Source organism: Lepidochelys kempii, chromosome 1, assembly GCF_965140285.1.
Source record: "Lepidochelys kempii isolate rLepKem1 chromosome 1, rLepKem1.hap1, whole genome shotgun sequence".
Lineage (NCBI taxonomy): Eukaryota > Metazoa > Chordata > Testudines > Cheloniidae > Lepidochelys > Lepidochelys kempii.
The window spans coordinates 111765836-111788235 of NC_136380.1; the positions used below are offsets into that span (position 1 = coordinate 111765836).

Here is a 22400-nt window from a genome sequence, read left to right on the forward strand (position 1 = left end):
TAGGGCTCGGACCCTAGGTCCCAGAGGCTTGGAGCCTCTAGCCTGGCAGGTCCTGGGACCTTGGGTCTGAGCCCTAGATTAGCACAATTGCAGTATAGACACAAGGGGTGTTTGGCTTGAGCCTGGGTTCAGACCTGGGCTTAAATTGCTGTATAGACATACCCGCAGTTTACAGGGCACAGTTGTGGCCTCAACTGCTATTCAAAAACAATCCAATTTTCTGTGCTTGGGATGCATGCACACCAGAAGTGGAATGTGGACAATATATCTTGAAGAACCACAGTTAATGGAGAGTAACCATTCTTTATAGTGCTTCAGATATAGTGCTTCAAAAACATAAAGCATATAGGTGATTGTTTAATTATTGCAATCTAATATTTTTGTAAATTTAATATCTTTATAAATAATTGTCCGTCCACTCCCTTACATCAAAAGAAGGAATAAAAAGGGTTTTCTTAATGGTGGTGTTGCAGGAATGTGAAAGCTAAACTATTCTCTAACTAAAAGGGCTAATTTTAAACCTAATGATGTTATCATTTTACTCAACTCTTCCAATGCACTTCAGCTCTAGCTTGCAAAATCTTTGCTATTTCAGTTCACAGGTCTACACACAGTGCTATCCTAACTCACTTTATTATGGTTTTTATATTGCAGGCAATGGTATTCAAGAGACTAGGCAGAGAACAACAAAATGCATATTCACTTAGAAATTTTCAGGGCTTTAACAAAAGTCTTCATGAAGTTTAATGTTTAGTGTATTCATGTTTGTTTTGCCTAACACCAAAGTTGCTTTTGACTTTGCGTTTTACATATTAAGATTTATTATGTCATTCCTTGGTTTCTAGTTCTTCCGTATCGTATTATTTTTAGTGCATAAATGTTTTCCTGGTAGCATGAACAGTTGTCCACTTGTTTCTGTTAGCATAATATTCATGTTAGAACATACTCATATCACAGTACCCACTGATGAAGCTCAGGGTAACACAATTTACCCCCTTTTTTTCTTTTTTTAAAATCTCTAAGTCTCCTAGTACATTCTTGTCTGATCTTTGGTTTTTTTGGATTGTAAACTCCTTGAGGCTGGGGCCACGTCTTTGTTCATGTCTTGTACAATGTTGAAATACTGTTAGTTCTTAGGTATAAGTAAGATCTGCAGGATTGGGCCTTTAAAGTTGTGAATTACATTGCATAATTAGGAATGAGTTAGAAGAAATTATTAGCAATATACGTCAGAAAAGGAGGAATGTTTTAACTTGTATTTTATAAATTAACAATTTAATATTTCAAAGTTACAGTCAGCTTTTTATTGTATTTTTAACCTGTTTACAGAGGACAGTGAATTGCGAAGAACCTTGCAGAGTTTGGCCTGTGGGAAAGCACGGGTATTGATTAAAAATCCAAAAGGCAAGGATGTAGAAGATGGAGACAAATTCATCTTTAATGGTGAATTCAAGCATAAATTGTTTAGAATAAAGATCAACCAAATACAGATGAAAGAAACAGTATGTATTAAAATACTCTTACTCTTTGCATTTATTTTGATTAAACTGATATTGTACCTTGCTTACCTATATGTCCTGGCTGAGTTGACACAGTCTCTGCATTTCCAGCAATATTTTTCTCATCCTGGGAGGGGAGAAATATTTCTAGTCTCATTGGTAGTCCGTTTGTGTCCTAAATTGGTATGAGCTCACATTCCTTTCAATATATCTTAATTGTTTGGACAATGTAGTTGAAGTATTGACATCACATTGATTGAACAGAACAGAAGTAATGCTGTTAACACATCAACGGTTTTTATTTGGAGATAAGAGAGTTATTGAAATAATTATCATCCCCTCTGTTGCTGTGAATGACTTTGGGAATGGATCCCAATTCCTGGGGTCAGCATGATTGACGTGTTTAATTAGCATGTCCAGTTGTTTTCTTTGTCTTTAGCATACAGAACTCCTTGAAGCGTACAGTCCTGGAATTATTCTCTATTTCAGAAGGCTCATATACATTAAGGTTTAGTAGAAACCTCATCTGTATTGATGTATTTCTTAATTAAATAAATACTGTTGTTTTTTTAATTGTAGTTTGGTTTATCAAGTTTACTCTTTATAAGAACTATGTGAATTTTCTTTGCATATGCTTCATTTGTATCCTTAGTTTCCTTTAACAGCATCAGAACATCCGAGAGCCCAGGTTTTAGGTGTGTGTGCTTGTCTGTCAGAAAGAGAAGAATAAATGAATGTTGTTTCCTTCCACTTATTAATTGTATATTTCCCTAAAGCTTAAACAAACATTCAGAGACAGGAAAATTGGCAATTGAAAGACTGCTTGATGCATGTTGTCTTGTCCTTTAGGTTGAAGAACAGGTTAGCACAACTGAAAGAGTGTTTCAAGATAGACAATATCAGATTGATGCTGCTATTGTACGAATAATGAAGATGAGAAAGACACTCTGCCATAACCTTCTTGTTTCTGAATTGTATAATCAGCTGAAATTTCCAGTAAAGGTAAGTGAACTCAATTTCCTTTCAATCCATACTAGAATTTTTTTTAAATGTCTGGTTCGAGTGCTCACTCATGTCCATTCCATATTAGGTGTGTGTGCTCGCCACATGCACTGGTACTGGCATTTTTTCCCTCAGTGGTATCCGTAGGGGAACGGCTCTGGCGCCCCCTGGAGTGGCGCACACATGCTGCGGTATAAGGGGCGCTGCCGGCTCCCCCATCTCCAGTTCCTTCTTGCCGCCAGTGACAGTGCTGGAACATCTGCTGCTTCGGCTATCGTTTTGTTTCATTCAGTGTTTCTTCCAAACGTTTCCTGTAAAGTAGTTGTAAAATAGTTAATAGTTCCCTTAGTGCTAATGCTAGCCTGGTCCCCAGGCTTTAAGCCCTGCGATTATTGTAAGTGGCCTATGCATATCAGCGACCCGCACGCTAATTGTTTGAGGTGTCTAGGCAAAGGACACACAAGCGCCAAGTGTCGCATCTGTAAATCCTTCAAACCCAAACAAAAAAAGGACAGACACATCTGTCTGAGGGCGCTCCTGATGGAGTCAGACCTGGAGTCGCTCCTGCTGGAGTCCCTGACCCCAGCATCCAGGTCCAACTTGGCCTCAAGCACTACAGCGTCCGTGCAGAGCACCCCGCCAGCACCGTCTTTGAGCCAGCACCGATCCCCCCTCCCCGGCTCCGGTCAAGAAGCCAAAGAGAACCACAAGGGGAAGATCCCCCATTTCCCATAAGGGAAAGGACAGGCCCAGAGGAGAATAAAGACCCGTGGCGAGTGGCTTGATGCCTCCATCAGGGAGTCGGGCCCCAGCTCAAGTTCAGTGGTCCAGCCCACTGGGCACTATGCCTGCCACCTGAGACAGTGACGAGGACCTCCGTCATCTAGATGTCCCGTCGACACCAGAGACCCTGCAGGCAGTGTAGGAGATCCTGTCGTTACCGATGCCGCCCACACCGGCTTTGGCGGTAGCCCAGTCCAAGGGTAAACCTGCTTGGGGACCTTACCGTGTGTCTGCATCTCAGTGACACCGCTCCCCATCATGGAGTCCCACCAGCGCTCGCCTGCTCTGAGCTGTCATGCCTCGGAGGCAGGCTCAACGAAGTGGCCAGTATGCCAGAGAGTATGCCAGCTCTCTGGGCAGCTCTCTCAAATGTGGCTGACTCTGCGGCTTGTGCTATGGCCTTGGCCATCTCCATGCAGTGGGCATCCTGGCTGCTCCTCTTGGGTCTGTCAACAGAGGCTCAGCAGTCAATGCAGGACCTTCCCTTCCACAGCCAGGCCTGTTTGCAGAAAAGACATCTTAAGGCCATTGAGCTTACTGACTCCCGCACTACCCTGAAAACTCTAGGGCTGTACATCCTCGGTCCAGTCTGTAAGCAGTTGAAACCACAGCCAAGGGAGCTGCCCCACAAAAAGAGCAGGGGCTACAAACTCCGCGCAAGCCACCCACCCGCTCCCTCCACCCAATCAGGCTCGACCCGCAATAAGCAGGGGAGCAAGCAGGCATTTTTAGGGTGCACTCAGACCTACCAGACTATACCCCAGATCTATCTATCCCGCCTTTTTCCAACAGCCTTTCTTTTTTCCTCCTGGCATGGACCACCATAACCTCAGACCGTTGGGTCCTCAGTACAGTGGCGCAGGGTTATATCCTACAGTTTCTGTCTACCCCCCACCCTGCTTCACCATCCCTCTTCAGGGATCCCCTCTCACGAGAGTCTCCTCGCACAGAAGGTAGAAGGATTGATGCAGCTGGGTGCGGTGGAATAGGTTCCCCGTGAGTACAGGAACAAGGGGGTCTATTCCCAGTACTACTTAATCCCAAAAGCCAAGGGTGATCTACGGCCCATCCTGGACCTACGAGATCTCAACAAATACCTAAAGAAGTTGAGGTTCCGCATGGTCTCTGTCATCCCCTCCCTGGATCCAGGAGACTGGTATGCCACCCTTAACTTGAAGTACTTTCATATAGCGTTCTTCCAAGGACACAGGCGCTTCCTATGCTTCATGATGAGATCAGACCACTACCAGTTTGTGGTCCTCCCTTTCAGCTTTGCGACAGCACCAAGGGTGTTTATCAAGTGCACGTCAGTGGTAGCAGCTTAACTCAGGCATCAGGGTATCCAGATCTACCCGTACTTTGACGACTGGCTGATCAAAGGTCAGTCCAGGTCCCAAGTCAAAAGGGATGTTGGCCACGTGCAGATCCTGGGCTTGCTGGTAAACGACAAAAGTCGACGTTGGTTCCAGTGCAGAGGATAGAGTTCATCTGAGCGGTGCTCGACTCCACCTGCACCAGAGTGTTGCTGCTGCAGGAGAGGTTCCAAGCATTGATGGACCTCTGCATGGTAGTCTCCATGTTCCCCCTAGCCAGGGCCAGGGTTTGTCTGCCCTTGCTGGGACACATGGCAGCATGTACATATGTCGTCTGCCATGTCAGGCTCTGGATGCGACCCTTACAGCAGTGGCTCGTGACTGTCTATTCCCAGTCCAGAGATCACCTGGAAAAGGGCCTCCCAGTGTCCTCGCAGAGGGTTTCCAACTGGATCACCTCCTGCATCTGGATCAGTTATGAACTGGCACAAGTTCCGCTGCCACTGATTGTGAGTGCCCACTCAACCAGAGTTCAGGTGTCTTCGGCAGCCTTCCTGGCGCACATCCCTATTCAGAACATTTGCAGAGCCCAGTTCACACGTTCACAGCGCACTACGCCATCATTCAGCAGGCCAGAGATGATGCTGAGTTCGGCAGAGCTGTGTTGCAATCTACGCGTTGGTGAACTCCTACCTGCCTCCATTCGCACTGCGTGGGAGTCACCTAATATGGAACGTACATGAGCAAGCACTTGAAGAAGAAAAGAATGTTACCTTTTCCGTAACTGGTGTTCTTTAAGATGTGTTGCTCATGTCCATTCTACAACCCGTCCTCCTTCCCCACTGTCAGAGTTTCTAGCAAGAAGGAACTGAGGGTGGGAGGAGCTGGCAGCGCCCCTTATAGCGCATGTGTGCGCCACTCCAGGGGGCACCATAGAATCATAGAATATCAGGGTTGGAAGGGACCCCAGAAGGTCATCTAGTCCAACTCCCTGCTCGAAGCAGGACCAATTCCCAGTTAAATCATCCCAGCCAGGGCTTTGTCAAGCCTGACCTTAAAAACCTCTAAGGAAGGAGATTCTACCACCTCCCTAGGTAACGCATTCCAGTGTTTCACCACCCTCTTAGTGAAAAAGTTTTTCCTAATATCCAATCTAAACCTCCACCACTGCAACTTGAGACCATTACTCCTCGTTCTGTCATCTGCTACCATTGAGAACAGTCTAGAGCCATCCTCTTTGGAACCCCCTTTCAGGTAGTTGAAAGCAGCTATCAAATCCCCCCTCATTCTTTTCTTCTGCAGGCTAAACAATCCCAGCTCCCTCAGCCTCTCCTCATAAGTCGTGTTCTAGACCCCTAATAATTTTTGTTGCCCTTCGCTGGACTCTCTCCAATTTATCCACATCCTTCTTGTAGTGTGGGGCCCAAAACTGGACACACTACTCCAGATGAGGCCTCACCAATGTCGAATAGAGGGGAACGATCACGTCCCTCGATCTGCTCGCTATGCCCCTACTTATACATCCCAAAATGCCATTGGCCTTCTTGGCAACAAGGGCACACTGCTGACTCTCATCCAGCTTCTCGTCCACTGTCACCCCTAGGTCCTTTTCCGCAGAACTGCTGCCTAGCCATTCGGTCCCTAGTCTGTAGCGGTGCATGGGATTCTTCCGTCCTAAGTGCAGGACTCTGCACTTATCCTTATTGAACCTCATCAGATTTCTTTTGGCCCAATCCTCCAATTTGTCTAGGTCCTTCTGTATCCTATCCCTCCCCTCCAGCGTATCTACCACTCCTCCCAGTTTAGTATCATCCGCAAAATACAAAAAACCGGCCCCAGGACCGACCCTTGGGGCACTCCACTTGATACCGGCTGCCAACTAGACATGGAGCCATTGATCACTACCCGCTGAGCCCGACAATCTCGCCAGCTTTCTACCCACCTTATAGTGCATTCATCCAGCCCATACTTCCTTAACTTGCTGACAAGAATACTGTGGGAGACCGTGTAAAAAGCTTTGCTAAAGTCAAGAAACAATACATCCACTGCTTTCCCTTCATCCACTGAACCAGTAATCTCATCATAAAAGGCGATTAGATTAGACCAGAGCCAGTCCTCTACAGATACCACTGAGGGAAAACCTTCCCACAAGCACACACACCTAATATGGCATGGACATGAGCAACACATCTCAAAGAACACCAGTTACGGGAAAGGTAACTGTCTTTTTTATTATTTTTTTTCTATTCTTTTCTATCCTTCTAAAAGATGAAAAAATAAGTAGTGTAGAATTTAATGGTTGACTCAAAATCAAAGATTCAAATGTTAAAATGTTTTCTTTAACAATGAGAGGGGGAAGTCAGCAGGTTTTACCAGGAGTTTATATATTTTTATATTTAGAAATGCATTTTTAATTTGATGTATTTTGTTATACAATTTATAGAGCCAATTTTTAAAATAAAGATTACCGCCCTCATTTTACTATAGTGGGATTGAAAATAAAAAATTCTTTTTATATTTCATTTATATTACTAAACAGAATACCAATTTGATCTTTTCTTACAGCCTGGAGACTTGAAAAAAAGAATTGAATCTCTCATAGATAGAGACTACATGGAGAGAGACAAAGACAACCCCAATCAATACCACTACGTTGCATAACGGAGAGAACTTTTTTTTCTAAAAAACACCAGAATAATGTATTCAGGACATTGAATACCTATGCTATTTCCAGACTTTACTTTTAGCAGATCTCAAGTTGATGTATACTATTCAACCAGCCGCATGCACTGGTGTGGATGAGAAGCAAAGGAAAGGTTTCTTGGATCATCCTTGTCAAGACTCCTTAGTGATTTTTAAATGGCACATCTTTTATTTTTTAGTTCTTCCATTTGTTCTTTTGAATACTTCAAAATATGTTTGTTCTCCTTTGTTTAAAATTAACTTTTTGAAGTTGGAAGGGAAGGTAAAAAAATATTCTCTTTTTCTGTGACAGAGATGCAAGTCTGGCTTATTTATGTATGTGTTCATGACAGCACATCCATAAAGACCCTTAATGCTGCATTCTTTAGCTACAAAAATCACTCGGGTATCTTTTAAAATCCCTTTTAATTGATTAACCCTTTATGTACCAACACTCAGTGAATTTTTGAAATTATGCACCTTGATACTGTTTTCATGTTTGTTTAATTTTCTTTCAAAATAGTTCTAAACTTCAGTCTGGTTTGGATAAATCAGGTTTTGAAGTGAAATCTTCAAAGTGCCAAGAGGACAACTGTGTTAAAATGTCTGTAGTGAGCTGTCTGATTACTTAGCTAAGGTATTCATTTGTGGAATTTTTTGCTCTAAGGCAAGTGATTTGCATTACTGTTTATGTAAAACTTCAGTAAAATTTAGTGTTGCCTTTAGAGACAAATATAAGATAATTACTGTACAGTGTACTCAACACAGGAAGAGAAGATTTCAAAGGCTTTACAGTTTTGATGTGAAGTAATAGATTTTTGTCTTGAGAGACTAAGGATTTTGTGAGTTCCCTGTTACATATTGTATATATGTAAGTTGATTTGAAATAAAGAATGAAGAACATGTAGATCTGTTAGATAATTATAACTCTAAGGAAGATACTTTCTTGTGGTAATATTTACAAGCCTCTGTTTTATTTTACAGGATTTGCATAATGGTGTTTCATTCTGATTAAAAGCTACCAAAGGAGTTTTGATCATGGTCTAATGAGAATTTAACTAAGCAATATTTTCTTGGAAAAAAAATTACTAAATTTATATAATATGATTTTTGTGCATAAATTATAAGTCCACGACCCTTTCTTAAGTATCCATTGCTAAAAGCTGACATCTTGTGGGTTTCTATATTAAAGTCCTCATTCTGTCATCTGGTCTCACTAATTGTATTGCATTCTTTGAATTATTTTTATTCCCTTTCCTCTGTGTTAGAAATCAAACTCCCTATCATATGTTTAGTACAATAAAAGTATTTAAAAGCTATTTAATATTGTAATTTAATGTAGATTTATATTTTAACTTGCTTTAATATTTAAATCTTTAGTTAATTCAAATAAAATCTCATTGATATATATTAAATATTAATTTCTTAGCCACCATGTGAATTTGACACTTTATCTCAATCTGTCATTGAATATTAATTAACAGACCCTAACTTTTAACTAATTTATTTATTCCCTATTCACATCACAATCTGCCAAAGTCAGTTTGCTAAAACATACTGCTGTTTTTGGTGATTTAAAATAAAAAGCTTTATGTAATAAACACACAAATGTAACGTGGCAGAGGTTTCATCAGACTACAGACTTGTGAGTGATGGGCAGTAATCCAGTAACCTATGCTATTTGAACAATGCTCTCTACCTCAGGGGTTCTTAATCTTTTTCTTTCTGAGCCCCCTCCGCCCCCAACATGCTATAAAAATTCCACTGCCCACCTTGTCACAACAACTGTTTTTCTTCATACAAAAGCCAGGGCCGGCAGTGGGGGTACCAAACAGGGCAACTGCCCATGGCCCCAAGCCACAGGGAGCCCCCCGCAAAGCTACATTGCTCAGACTTTGGTGTCTGCCCTGGGTGTCAGGGCTCAGGGACCCAGGCTTCAGCCCCATGCGGTGGGGCTTTGGCTTTCTGCCCTGGGACCTAGCAAGTCTAATGCTGACCCTGCTTGGTGGCCCCCCCAGGCGGCCCCGGACTCCTGATTGAGAACCACTGCTCTACCTTATCTTTCCTGCCCTCCACCCAAAAAATAAACTCTTAACTTTCTGACTAGTGTTTGATTAAAAACAAATTGTTAAAAAAAATTGATGCTATTAACGATAAGATATATTTTCATCAACAAGTGAAATGGCTCTCCCTGTGGAAGCAAGGTAATTGACAGACAAGAATTCTGAGCTATGTAATAAAAAAAAACATACCTAGAGAGTGGTATTTGTTAGCCAAATTACTCTCACTCGTATAGCAATAAGATTTTTTAGAATCTTTTTTTGTTAGAATTTTTGCAGCCCAAACAAATGAGTAACCATTTTAAAACTAATACATTTGCATCCAAGTCACTAGTGACCGGATGTTTATTGGCTTATGTGAAATGAGTTGATCTTAGTACAGTTCCTTGTGTTTATATCACAATGAGGACTTTTGTTGCAGTGACTGAGACTGAAGGTTGTACAGTCTCTGTGCCACTATAATGAAAATGGCATATGGTAATAATATTGTAAAATAATACTGTAATTGTCTGATTATGGTACCAGATATACACATCTCTAGTATTAGAGGCCAAACATTCTTTATTCACCCCTGATATGGCAGTAGTATATCGTGTAAATTAAAGCCAACCTATTATCTAAATTGTCCCTAAATTAGCACAAACAGTAATTGCCACTCAAGCCCCAATTTCTCCGCTGCTGATTCATATTCAGACACTAATGAAAGTGTTCATTAGATGCTTGTTTAAAAAATTGGTGAATTCTGTGGTACAGATGTGGGGACCCGCATGAAAGATCCCCATAGCTTATATTTTACCAGCTTAGGTTAAAAACTTCCTTAAGGCACAAATTCTTTTCTTTGTCCTTGGATGGTATTGCTGCCACCACCAAGTGATTCACACAAAAATTCAGGAAAGGGTCACCTGGAGTCCCTATTCTCCCAAAATATCCCCCTAAGCCCCTTCACCCCCTTTCCTGGGGAGGCTTGAAAACAATATATTAACCAATTGGTTACAATGTGAGCACAGACCAAACCCTTTGGGTTTTAGGTCACTGAAAATCAAGCAGGTTCTTAAAAGAATAATTTTATTTATTAAAAAAAAAAGAATCATACTTGCAAAATCAGGATGGAAGGTAACTTTACAGTTATATAAATAAAAAGACTTAAAATACAGAGGATTCCCCTCTGACTCTGCTTCCCAGTTACAAAACAGGAATGAAACTACCTCTTAGCATAAGGTGCCTCTTGAGGACTCCAACAGTTAAATACCATATCTGGGCTCTGGGTTTTTTTTGGAGAGGGAGAGTTTTGGGGGGTTGTGCCTTTTTTTTTGTGGGGAGAGGAGGAAAAAGAGGTGTAACTATTTTTTCGTGTACTAGGAAGAGGTTATGTTGAAGCATGCTGCCTGTAGCCTATCTCATAGGCCTCAAGTAAGACTATAGAAAAGTAGCTCAGGACATAAAGGTTTCTCTCCCAGGATTGATTAACATGATGAGGAGAGTAACCAAGTGATTTACCTTCCTGATGAAGAGCTGACCCTCCTTCATTCTCTGCACCATGAAACTTACTAGAAACAGAATTTCAGGGGTAAGACAAATAGTTCTAAAGCATGAGAGAGAGGATATCCTTTAACCAAGCTGGGCAAGCGAAATAATCATATTACAATATCCTGTGCTCCATATCTTCTTTTCCACTACAGCATCTAACCATCTTTATGACAACACATTTTTATGGACTAAAAGGTATAGCCAATTAATTGATTATACTTGCCATTTGATATTAAGAATATTCAAGAGACTACATAACCAAGCTCAGCCAAATTTATTATCTAAAGATAAAACACACTACGGTACATGAAAAAGTTAATACATCACCAATCCTGCCCAGGAACTGAAGTCTTGCAGTGTGTTCAGTTCATCTTGTACAGAGAATGTGCTTCCTAAGTGCCCCCTTAAACTGGCCATCTTTTATAGCATAGCTGTTTACAAGTAACAGAGCACTTAAAGTTTAACAAGCCAGCTTTGTCTTTGGTGCCTCCTTGTACTTCCCCATCTTTCGTTTGAATATTAAATACCAAATGTTAAGGGGCATGAAGATACTCCCTAATACAAAGCATTCATACATCTTTCATTATTTCCTTGTACTACATTCTACCTTTGTTTCATAATGCTCGTACATCTAGTTTTTGACAGTTTTTGTATTTGCTTAAGCCAAGTGCTGAGCTATACGTCTCCCAGGGCATCATGGGATATATGCCGAAGCATAAATGAGTAAAAATAAGTAGTGTACAACTTAGCATAATTACCCAGCACACACACATGTATATGGTATTTATATAATAAATAGCTATTCATGTCGTGTATGTAAACATAACCTAAATGCACTGGCTAACACTACCTTGCTGCTTTTTTGCACTGGGTTAGCCAAAGAAGTCTTAATAGAATTTTCTAGTTTTTTTCAAAACACATGAATTTTAGAAAAATCTATAAATCCTAAACTATGATTCTACTTTACAACACCTTCTCCCCCCCTTTTTTTTTTTTAAAGTATGCAAAAGTGCAGTTAACTTCACACAAACAGCCTCAACTAGGATCCCTTAACCTAGAACTATGAAGCATATCTATCCATTATATGGTCATCTTCAGTGTCTACTGAAACTTTCAATACCTTTTAATCATACAGTGATTGTGTAGACTTGACCTTCCTTAGGATTATCTTTTAACAATTTCTGATTTGGCAAAAGCAGACTGAGGCATTTCCCATAGTTCCAGATGGAGGAGGTAATCTCTTTTATTGAACCAACATCTGTTGGTGACAGAGACAAGCTTTTGAGCTTTCACTAAGGTTGGTCCAATAAAATGTATTACCTCACCCACCTTCTCTGTAATATCCTGGGACCAACATGGCTATAACAACACTGCATACAAAGATTCCATGGGTCGTACAAAGAGTTACTGCAGTGGTCCCCACATAAATGTCCCATGGTGCCCGCCAGGGCATTTACGCACGCCCGCCTAGTGCCTAGCAGGGAAGAGAAGCCACGGCCTGGTGCCTGCTGGGGACAGAGAACTCTGGGGCTGCAGGCTGCGGTCACCGGTGTTCTCTGTCCCTGTCAGTTGCAGGGCCGCAGCTTCTCTCTGGTTTCTCTCCACGCTGCCCAAAACTGCCCCCACCAAAAAAAAACCCTGCTCGGACTCTGCTGCCCCAAGAATGGACGGAATGCCACCCTGTCGCATGTGCTGCCCCAGGCACATGCTTGCTCTGCTGGTACCTGGAGCTGGCCATGTATGTGAATATTCTTCCACTGCACTGATACTTCTGTTTTCTTGTGCTTTGCGATTTATTATTTTTTGAACATTTTGCCCCAAAATGAGTGGTTCAAATAAAAGACAAAGTAGGAATTATTTCACCACAGAGTGGGAAGAATCCTATTGTTTTATTGAAAATAAAGGAAAATGTGTTTGCTTATTGTGCAGTGGTACTGTTGCAGTGCTGAAAAAACTTAATGTCGAACGCCATTTCCAAACTAATCATGGCTCTTTTGACTTTAGCCATCCACTTAAATCTGAGTTGAGAGAGAAGAAAATTAATCAACTCTAATCAAACCTATCTGTTCAGCAATCTGTTTTCACTAGACAAGTGGTAAAGTCTAAAAGTGCTACTATTGCTTCCTTTAAAATTGCGCATCTGCTCGCAAAGAAGAAAAAAACATTTCAAGATATTGAATTGTTGAAGGAAGCATTTTTGACTGGTGCTGATAGCCTGTTTCAAGGATTTCCTAACAAGCATGAGATTTTGTCGGCAATACAAGACTTGCAGTTATCAAGCACAGTTACGGGGAGGATACATGCAATTTCAAGCGACATGCAAACTCAGCTAAAGGATGACTTGGAAATATGTGACTGGTTTTCACTGCAGTTTGATGAGTCGACAGATATATTGGATACAGCGCAGTTGGCAGTTATGGTGAGGATGGTATTTAGTGACTTCACAGTAAAAGAAGAGTTACTAAAAGTATTGCCTATGAAGGGGTGAACAAAGGGTGAGGACATCTATCATTTATTCAAATCATACACAATGTCAATTAGAATGCCACTACACAAGCTGTCTGCGATCACCACAGATGGGGCACCAGCAATGATGGGCAGCGCCAATGGATTCATTGCACTCTGCAAAAAGAATAAATCCTTTCTGAACTTTGTCTTATCATTGCATTATCCACCAAGAAGCTTTGTGCGTCAAAGTTCTTTCTTTTCAACACGTCATGAATGCCGTTATTAAAATAATTAACTCTATTCGAGCGAAACGTTTGCAACACCGACTTTTTAAGGCCCCGTTCGAAGATGTTGATGATAAACAATCTGATCTTATCTTGCACACAGAAGTATGATGGCTGAGCAAAGGTAAAGTTTTTGCACGTTTTGTAAGCCTAACTGAAGAGATCTGAAGTCCACAAAACAGAACTTCAAGCAACTAGAAGACTCCAGCCGGTTAATGGACTGGGCTTTTCTTGCCGACATCACTGACAAATTGAACATTTTTAAATCTTGAGCTCCAGGGACAAGACAAACATGTGGCTCAAATGATAGGTTCTGTAAAACCATTCAAAGCAAAACTGATCCTGTGGATGTCACATATGAAGCCTAAGTCTCGCTACATTTCCCAAGTATGAAGAAAATGGTATGTGACAGTGATTTTAACCCATTACCATTTGTTATCCACATTCAAACACTTTGGAACAATTTGAAAAGAGATTTCAACAGTTCACCATCACTGAGCCTGTAGTTTCCTTTCTTGTGAATCCTTTTACTTGCCAAATAGAGGTAACAGAAATGGCTACATCAATTGTGAGTCTCATTCAAGTAAGAACTGAAGATGTGGAACTGGAGATTTTGGACCTTCAAAATGATACTGTTCTAAAATTCTGCGCAACCGATGAAAACTTTTGGAATCTGGTTGACAGAAAAAAGTTTCCTGCCTTAAAAAATGTAGCATACTGTAATAAATATAAAGGGAAGGGTAAACCCCTTTAAAATCCCTCCTGGCCAGAGGAAAAATCCTCTCACCTGTAAAGGGTTAAGAAGCTAAAGGTAACCTTGCTGGCACCTGACCAAAATGACCAATGAGGAGACAAGATACTTTCAAAAGCTGGGAGGAGGGAGAGAAACAAAGGGTCTGTGTCTGTCTGTATGCTGCTTTTGCCGGGGATAGAACAGGAATGGAGTCTTAAAACTTTTAGTAAGTAATCTAGCTAGGTATGTGTTAGATTATGATTTCTTTAAATGGCTGAGAAAGGAACTGTGCCGAATAGAATGACTATTCCTGTCTGTGTATCTTTTTTGTAACTTAAGGTTTTGCCTAGAGGGATTCTCTATGTTTTGAATCTAATTACCCTGTAAGGTATCTACCATCCTGATTTTACAGAGGTGATTCCTTTACTTATATTTACTTCTATTTCTATGAAAAGTCTTCTTGTAAGAAAACTGAATGCTTTTTCATTGTTCTCAGATCCAAGGGTTTGGGTCTGTGGTCACCTATGCAAATTGGTGAGGATTTTTACCAAACCTTTCCCAGGAAGTGGGGTGCGAGGGTTGGGAGGATTTTGGGGGGAAAGATGTGTCCAAACTACATTTCCCAGTAAACCCAGTTAGAGTTTGGTGGTGGCAGTGGATATTCCAAGGGCAAAGGATTAAATTAATTTGTACCTTGGAGAAGTTTTAACCTAAGATGGTAAAAGTAAGCTTAGGAGGTTTTCATGCAGGTCCCCACATCTGTACCCTAGAGTTCAGAGTGGGCGAGGAATCTTGACACATACAAAATAAAATCTTATTTCGGTTCCACTTATCTATGCAAAGTTCTGTTTTCAACAATGAACATCATAAAATCAAAATACAGATCTCCGCTTACAGATGCCCATCTTGACAATTGCTTATGAACGGAAATATCATCCTACTCTCCTAACTACAAAAAATTGGCTGTAGAAATGCAGTGCCAAAAATCACACAGACTTTATTAGAAAAAACACGTGAATTAATTATACCTATTTTCCATTAAGTGCTGATGAGCGTGTATGATTAACTTGTGTTTAACTTTTTTCATATTTGTTTGTTACTTGTAAACAATACAAAGAATATTTTTTAATTAACCATTACCGGCTATCTATGTTAAAGTAAGAATAATAAATGCTGAACTGCTGGTCCAAATGTAATGTTTTACTTTTTAAAAATAAATAAAATGAAAACTGTTTATTTTGTAAAAACGCCTTAATTTTTCTTACAGGTAGATTAAAAAAGAGCAAATTCACATGGTAAGGTGAAAGAGTAATTGCAGAATAATTTAATTAATACCTTTTCCATGTAAAATTACCTTTTCTATCATGGATTCATATATTACATAATATTAAATATTATTTTTGTACTATTTAATGTACAATTACAAAATAAGCTTAGAAAAATTGTTGGCCCCCGTCACACCCTTCTGAAAACATGAATGTGCTATTGGCCACAAAAGGGTTGGGGACCACTGAGTTAGTATATCTCTATATCCAAACAGCTGGGTCATGTAAAATTAAATTATGGTAGTATATGGAAAGTTCAAAAGTTATGTTGATGGAATATTGAGATATCAGAAATGTATGAAACGAACTACAGTATGAATGCTCTGTAGCTCACATTTCTAATATGCTACCTGTGACTATAAGTATTGTGTCTTTAAAAAATGTAAAGCTAGAAGGGAAAATGAAAGGCTGACAGAACTAAGCGGGCTCAGTTAAAAATTGTGATTTTTCCATAGTTTCCAATCTGTGGTGGTTTTGTTTTTATAAAGCAGAATCAATTTTTAAAATAAACCTTGACTTTCTCCTGACTTTTGGGAGCTGGGGCAAACCTTCTCTTAAAGGAGCTTTCTGGCTGAGGATGTGGCAGATAAGTTTCAGCTTTAACTTCAGGTTAAATATTAGTTTTTCCCTTCTTAGCCCTAGGGTTAGTCAATAATCAGGTCCTTGCAGGTTGTTTCCCATAAGAAGAGACACCTTTGAAGTCCACTACTCTTGTGATAGCACCTGGTTTACCTACAAGGAATGTACCTAAGAGCCTGTCTCCCCAGGCCCCAAACAGGAGCCTACGGTCCTCGCGCCAAATGCCCCAGGCGCCCCTCCAGCCTCGCCTCGCGGTCGCTCAGCCTCGCGCACGCGGTTTTCTAACCGACGTCTTCGCCCCCCGCTGCTCCGAGGCAGGTATAACCCGCCCCGCCCCCCCGGAGGGCACCCTCACCGCGCAGGCGCGGGCCAGCCCGGCCGGGGCCCCCTATTGTTTCCACGGCCTGACTCCACCAAGGAGCTGAACTGCTCCCTGAGGGCGCCTCCGGCCTCACTCCCGGCCCCGAGAAGCCGGCTGGGCTGGGTTATGGTCTAGCCACCTGCGACCGGAGCTACGAGCCCGGGGCGGTTTTAGTCCGGCCGCGGCAAGGGCTGCAGGGGCCCGGGCGGAACTCAGCTGGCGGGCGGGGGACGCCGGATGTGTCGGTCCCACCCTTCCAGCAACGCCCGCCCCGCCTGTGCGGAGGTCCCTGGCCAGCCTAGGAAGCCGGCCAAGACCGAAGGGGGGGGGGGAGGAGGGCCTCTTCCCCGCCATCTCGTATCCTCTCGCGATAGTCTCCCCGCCCCCTCTCTTTGGCGGCCGAATCACGTGACGCCATGAGCGGTTGCGTCAGCAGTCATATGACCGGGCGAAGTTCGGCGGGGGGAGGGGGTGTCTCTCGTGTCCGGCAGCAGGGGTAGCTGTAGTGCGGAGTCTCTCCTGCCCGACGCGGCTCCCTTATGGCGCGGATCGGCTGCGGGCTGCCCCTGGCCGCTGTGCTGCTCGGTAAGAGGCGTCGGGCCCGGCCGCGCCGCTTCACCCCCGGGAGGGGCCCCGATCTTCGGTCCGTGGCGGAGGCGGTCGCGGTTCGCCGGCGGGGCCTTGCCCCGCCTTTCCCGGCTGCGCAGCCCGGCGCGGGCAGCTGGTGGCTAGGCAGGGGCTCCGGGCCCGCCCCGCGCTGGGGCCGCGGCCTGGGGCTGGCCTGTGACAGGTGGACGCGTCGGGCCGCGGCGCTGTGTCCTCGCCAGCGGCTACCCAGAGCGGGGCCGGGCTGTGGCAAGCGGCGGCGCAGGCAGCGAGTAGCGCAGCCTGCCTCGGAGTGGGGTGGGGGGGCGGTCAGCGCCTTGTCCAAACCCGTCCCGTTTCCTTCAGCCCCCGTGGAGCCCTGAGCGAGCAAATCCGCCCTCCGGCGCTGCCGTGGGGGCTGGAGAGGGGCTTGTGGCGTCAGGCCAGAGGAGTTTGGGCTGGATGCGGGGCTCTCTTCCTGCTCCGCACTGAAAATCTCTCTTGCTCTGATCTTGCTTCCCTCTGCTGTGTTCTATTTTAATGTTGTAACTTTAAACTTGTTCGGGTTCAGGTTTCTTGGAAAGATGCTCAACCTTGTGTGGTGTTCTTGGATTTGCCAGATAAACGTACACTACAGTTTAAGGGCAAGCTTCTTTCCTAAGGCTGAGTGGAGGGTGAGTCCTCAATGGACCCTGTCCCTGGAGGCTAGGCATACCAGGTGGAACCCCTGATACCCTCTCCCATCTCCTTTGTGTTCCCGGGGCCAGGAAATGAGAGGCCGAGGCACAAACTTGGAAGCGATGTAGCAATACCCAGCAGACCTCCCCTGCATGAGAGAAATTCTTTGGTCATACACAGTCAGATTACAGCCTTCTATGTTGTTTGGCCCTTAGATGTCTTAAAATCAAATATCTAGAGAACTTGACTGCACTACAAAGTTCTACTGCCTGAATATGGCTGTGAACCATTAAGTTAAATGACATGGTGTTGACAACTTTAATGGTCAGTGTAGATAGGACACATATAGTCAATGTTGTGTTTGTAACACATTCAGAGCATCACCAATGCATTGATATCTGGCTGATTCTGCAGACTGATGAAACAGTAGCTCTCAGGTGTAGTGAACTTTCCCATTCATTTTAGGGGCTTGTTGTCTAATGTGACTATTTTAAATGACAACATTAGCTCCCTGCTGAGTATGTTCAGCAGAAATAGGGGAGGGTGCAGTGGGAATAGAACTAAACTTCCATCCCTCAAATGTAGTTGCTACTGCTGAAATGTGGAGGGAAAACTTGCAGGGAGAGTAAAACTGAAATCAGTATCACTAAGTAAAGGATCCTCTATTGGATTTGGGGAAGCAGTGAAAGGAATGGGTTTGTGAGGGCAATGTAGCCTAATTTTGGCTTTCCTGATGCATGTTGTAAGTGCTCCTTTCACCTAATTCCAGTCTAAGGTGCAACTTTGAACCTTGCCAGTGATGTATTGGCTCTCAGTTCTTGCATTGGATGTACTGATTAAACATGGTAATCTACCAGTTACTTGCTGGAAAGCACTAACTCACGAGGGCAATTGAGGAGATGTGCATAATCCAGTTTAAAAGGCCAGTAAATACTTTTCAGACACAATAGATGCAAGAACAATGTCATTAATCTATTTGTTTTTCTTTATAATGTGCATTGGTCATACTGGGGGACAAGACAGGGATTCAGAGTGGTAATCGTGTTAGTCTGAATCAGGAAAAATAACAAGGAGTCCTTGTGGCACCTTAGAGACTAATAAATTTATTTGGGCATAAGTTTTCATGGGTTAGAACCCACTTCATCAGATGCATGGAGTGAAAATACAGGAGCAGGTATAAATACATGAAAGGATGGGGGTTGCTTTACCAAGTGTGAGATCAGTCTAACGAGAAATCAATTAACAGCAGGACACCAAGGGAGGAAAAATAACTTTTGAGGTGTTAAGAGAGTGGCCCATTACAGACAGTTGACAAGAAGGTGTGAGTAACAGTAGGGAAGAGTTAGTATTGGGGAAATTAAGTTTAGGTTTTGTAATGACCCAACCACTCCCAGTCTCTATTCAGGCCTAATCTGATGGTATCCAGTTTGTTAGGCTAGAAAGCTATTATCATAGGTTCATAACTGTACAGAGGGGCTGGATACCAACACTGTAGAAGTCTGGTGTTTGAAAACCCATATCTGAATCTTGCAGCTTTGGGTTTTTTTGAAAACTTAAGTTGCGGGGAGCTTGTATGTGAATGTTTCAGATCAACTTTGTACTGTTGCTAATCTTATCTTCACTGGTGGCTTGTTGAAGCATGCTGTTCTTGACATACAGATCCTGTATAGTTTACAATGTCCCCTAATATATCAAATCTTGATGAGCCATTCAGAGTGGACTTCTGTAGTTTTTCTGGGCTTCTGAAGAAACAGGGTTCTGGGACAATGCACAGTGAAAACTCTTGAAGGTGTAATAAAGTGCAAATGCTAAGTGGATCCTGTAATCCTCCTCGTCCAACTGAGATGTGCTTCCTAGATTTCTGTTCAAAGCCATGTGAGTTGTGGAGTTAAGGGTTTGGCCTTTGACCAAATGGCCTTACTAAATTTTCATGGGATGCATGGCATTGGTTACAAGTAGCACTACATGGTCTGCTCGTGAGCTAACTTGGTAAAAACTGTTTTGATTGAGATGCTAATGCCAGGAGCTGAAACTAAACCACTGAGGGCATGTCTACCTGGCATGTTGGAGTAAGCCATCCAACCCAGGTCAACAGACCAGTGTTAATGGGGCTTGCTCTAGAGCTTTACACTACGACTCTTGCTCTGAAGCTTAGGGGTAGGGTTGGGCTTAAGAGCCTCAGCCCCAGCCCAAGCTGCAACTTGAAAGTACTGTCTATGTGGCTGGTTTTAGAGCACTAGCCTGATCTCTCAACCCAGGTATGACCCGAGATGCCTCAGGTAGCCCACAATGAAAATGCCAAGGTCAGGGCATGCTGCTAAAAGGAGAGCAGATTCTGCCAAAACTGGTGGTTAACACTGTAGCTAGTCACCAACCAGCCACAAATTGCTCCTGACCCCCCACGCTGTATTATCAAGAAACAAAGCAAAATAAATCACACAGCCCCCTTTATTGCATTCCAGTTATCTGGCTCCCAATCAGCAAGTAACACCAAAGACTGGCTGTACAGGGTCAGACCAGAGGTCCATCTAGCTCAATATCCAGTCTTCCAACAGTGGCCAATGCCAGGTGCCCCAGAGGGAATGAACAGAACAGGTAATCATCAAATGATCCATCCCCTGTCACCTATTCCCAGCTTCTGGCAAACAGAGGCTAGGGACACATCCCTTCCCATCCTGGCTAATAGCCATTGATGGACCTATCCTCCATGAATTTATCTAGTTCTTTTTTGAACCCTGTTATAGTCTTGGCCTTCACAACATCATAATAGATGTCCAGTAAGGTGAGGAGTTATTTAAAACTCTACTTACTACACAAAATGTTCTTCTTATCCCCAAAGGGCCATCCACATTACCAGATCAGTACTAATCTGGATCTTACCCAAAATATGCTGCCAGCCAATCCTTTGGTATCTAAAATTAAAGGTTTTATTATAAAACAAAGAGAAGAGTTGTTAAATAGTCAAAACAACAGGGTGGATTTGATTTAAATCACTAGTCAGGAAGACTCGATTTAATCATGGATTTCTACATAAAAGTGCATTCTTGTTGGTTGTTATAACCTTAATACACGTTCTTCACAACTCAGATATAGGTCTAATTTTTAGAAGGTATACACACTATAAATTTTTTAAGTGATTTATTTTGACAACTTTTTAGATGAGTTTTACAGCTATATCAGAAAATGAATGATTGGTTATTTCATTTATCAGAGGTAATTGGAGCAGATATTTATGAAGTCATTGGGAGGTGAACTATCTCCAATTCAACAGGTTAATCATTAATATTTGGAGGATTTTCTTGCCATCCTATATGAGGAGGAGAACATCATCAGACAGACATTTAAATTTTTATTTAACTAAAACAATGTTATGTATTGTGGATTTTTTTCTTCAACAGCAAACATATAATTTAATAAAGCAAGCATATGAATTTTTGAATTTAGTTAAACATTCAGGTTTTTTAAAATCAGGTTTGTTTTTGTAAAAATTGTTTTAACTAAAAAAAATGAAATATTAACACGCCCCCCCCCCCCAATTAACTCGACTATGTCAGCCACATCAACACGAGAAACTTAAAATATTGGCTTCTGCAGCTAACTCAGTCGTCTTCACCTTCATTTTCTTGTTTGTTCATAATTTGGAAAAGAAAAGCAAGCTTTCCTGCTTTTTCAGATCCCACATGATTTCTCAATTTGGAATGAATTAGTCCAAAGGAAGAAAATATTCTTTCTACACCGGCAGAAAAAGCTACTGCAGTTAAGAATGAGATTATCACTTCAACAGTCTCTAAATCCAAGTGCTTAAGTAACTTCCACCAGTTCACTGGTGTTGCCTTTCTTTAAAACATCATCAGCAAACATATATTTCTTGAATGGTTCTTATTCCCAAACTGGGTCTCTTTTACAGCCTGCTGCCATTATAGGTTTTCCCTTCTAGCGAACGAATCGTATGGTAGATCTCAAATCAATAAAGGCTACACTCAGACCTCAGGACTTCTGGAAAATGCTGCTCAAACAGTTTCACTTCTGTTTCTACTGCCTGTCCTTCCCTTCTCACATTTATCGCCAGACTACTTCTCCTTGTCCAGATCTATTTCACCCCCAACAATCTTCTGTTCATTGAACTTTTGGAAACTTTGCACTTTTAGAGAGAGATAAGGGATTGACTCTGTGTACACAAATTTGCAGAGGACAATAGGGTATGGTCTCTTATTTCTCACCTCTATATATTTATTTTAAAAACATTTTTGATGTTATCTATGATATCTGAAGACACAAATCCACAGTTTGAGAACTGCAAAACCAAGCACCTCTGATGGTATCTTCTAGACTGAGCACTGAGTCCCATTTGGTAGATAGATTAACCTAAATCTATACAGAAGCCCCTGGAATCCCATAAGATTTGGATACCTAATTCATGAACTATTAGGTTTTGTAAATGTGTTCTTTCTTAAACATTACATAAATATATTCTCTCTTACTATAGAATTAGAATTTATAATCCCTATTTCACGATGAGATTTCTTTGAGCTATAATGTAT

The 22400-nt window shown here is 42.2% G+C and overlaps 2 protein-coding genes and 1 long non-coding RNA gene across 7 annotated transcripts in view; 2 read left to right on the forward strand and 1 right to left on the reverse strand.

Annotated features, from left to right (window-relative positions):
• Window positions 1-8308, forward strand: part of CUL4A (cullin 4A) — an 84387-nt gene extending 76079 nt beyond the window's left edge. For all 3 annotated transcript variants that reach the window (XM_073350371.2, XM_073350381.2, XM_073350390.2), the window contains 3 exons: window positions 1330-1502; window positions 2349-2501; window positions 7163-8308. In XM_073350371.2, the coding sequence (XP_073206472.1) occupies window positions 1330-1502; window positions 2349-2501; window positions 7163-7258 (422 nt within the window). In that variant the 3' untranslated portion in view covers window positions 7259-8308. The remainder of the gene's footprint in view (window positions 1-1329; window positions 1503-2348; window positions 2502-7162) is intronic.
• LOC140913668 (uncharacterized) lies at window positions 567-16897 on the reverse strand. 2 transcript variants are annotated; one of them, XR_012159637.2, is made up of 3 exons: window positions 16591-16897; window positions 3508-3783; window positions 567-2812 (listed from the first exon to the last, which is right to left on the reverse strand). It is a non-coding gene; the product is annotated as an uncharacterized LOC140913668 (long non-coding RNA). The 2 variants fall into 2 exon arrangements; XR_012159638.2 differs by lacking the exon at window positions 16591-16897 and adding an exon at window positions 4382-5501.
• Window positions 16898-17027: 130 nt separating this feature from the next.
• LAMP1 (lysosomal associated membrane protein 1) overlaps window positions 17028-22400 on the forward strand; it is a 32932-nt gene continuing 27559 nt past the window's right edge. The window contains exon 1 of one of the 2 annotated variants that reach the window (XM_073350412.2): window positions 17028-17181. In XM_073350412.2, the coding sequence (XP_073206513.2) occupies window positions 17136-17181 (46 nt within the window). In that variant the 5' untranslated portion in view covers window positions 17028-17135. The remainder of the gene's footprint in view (window positions 17182-22400) is intronic. The other variant, XM_073350402.2, reaches the window with a different exon arrangement.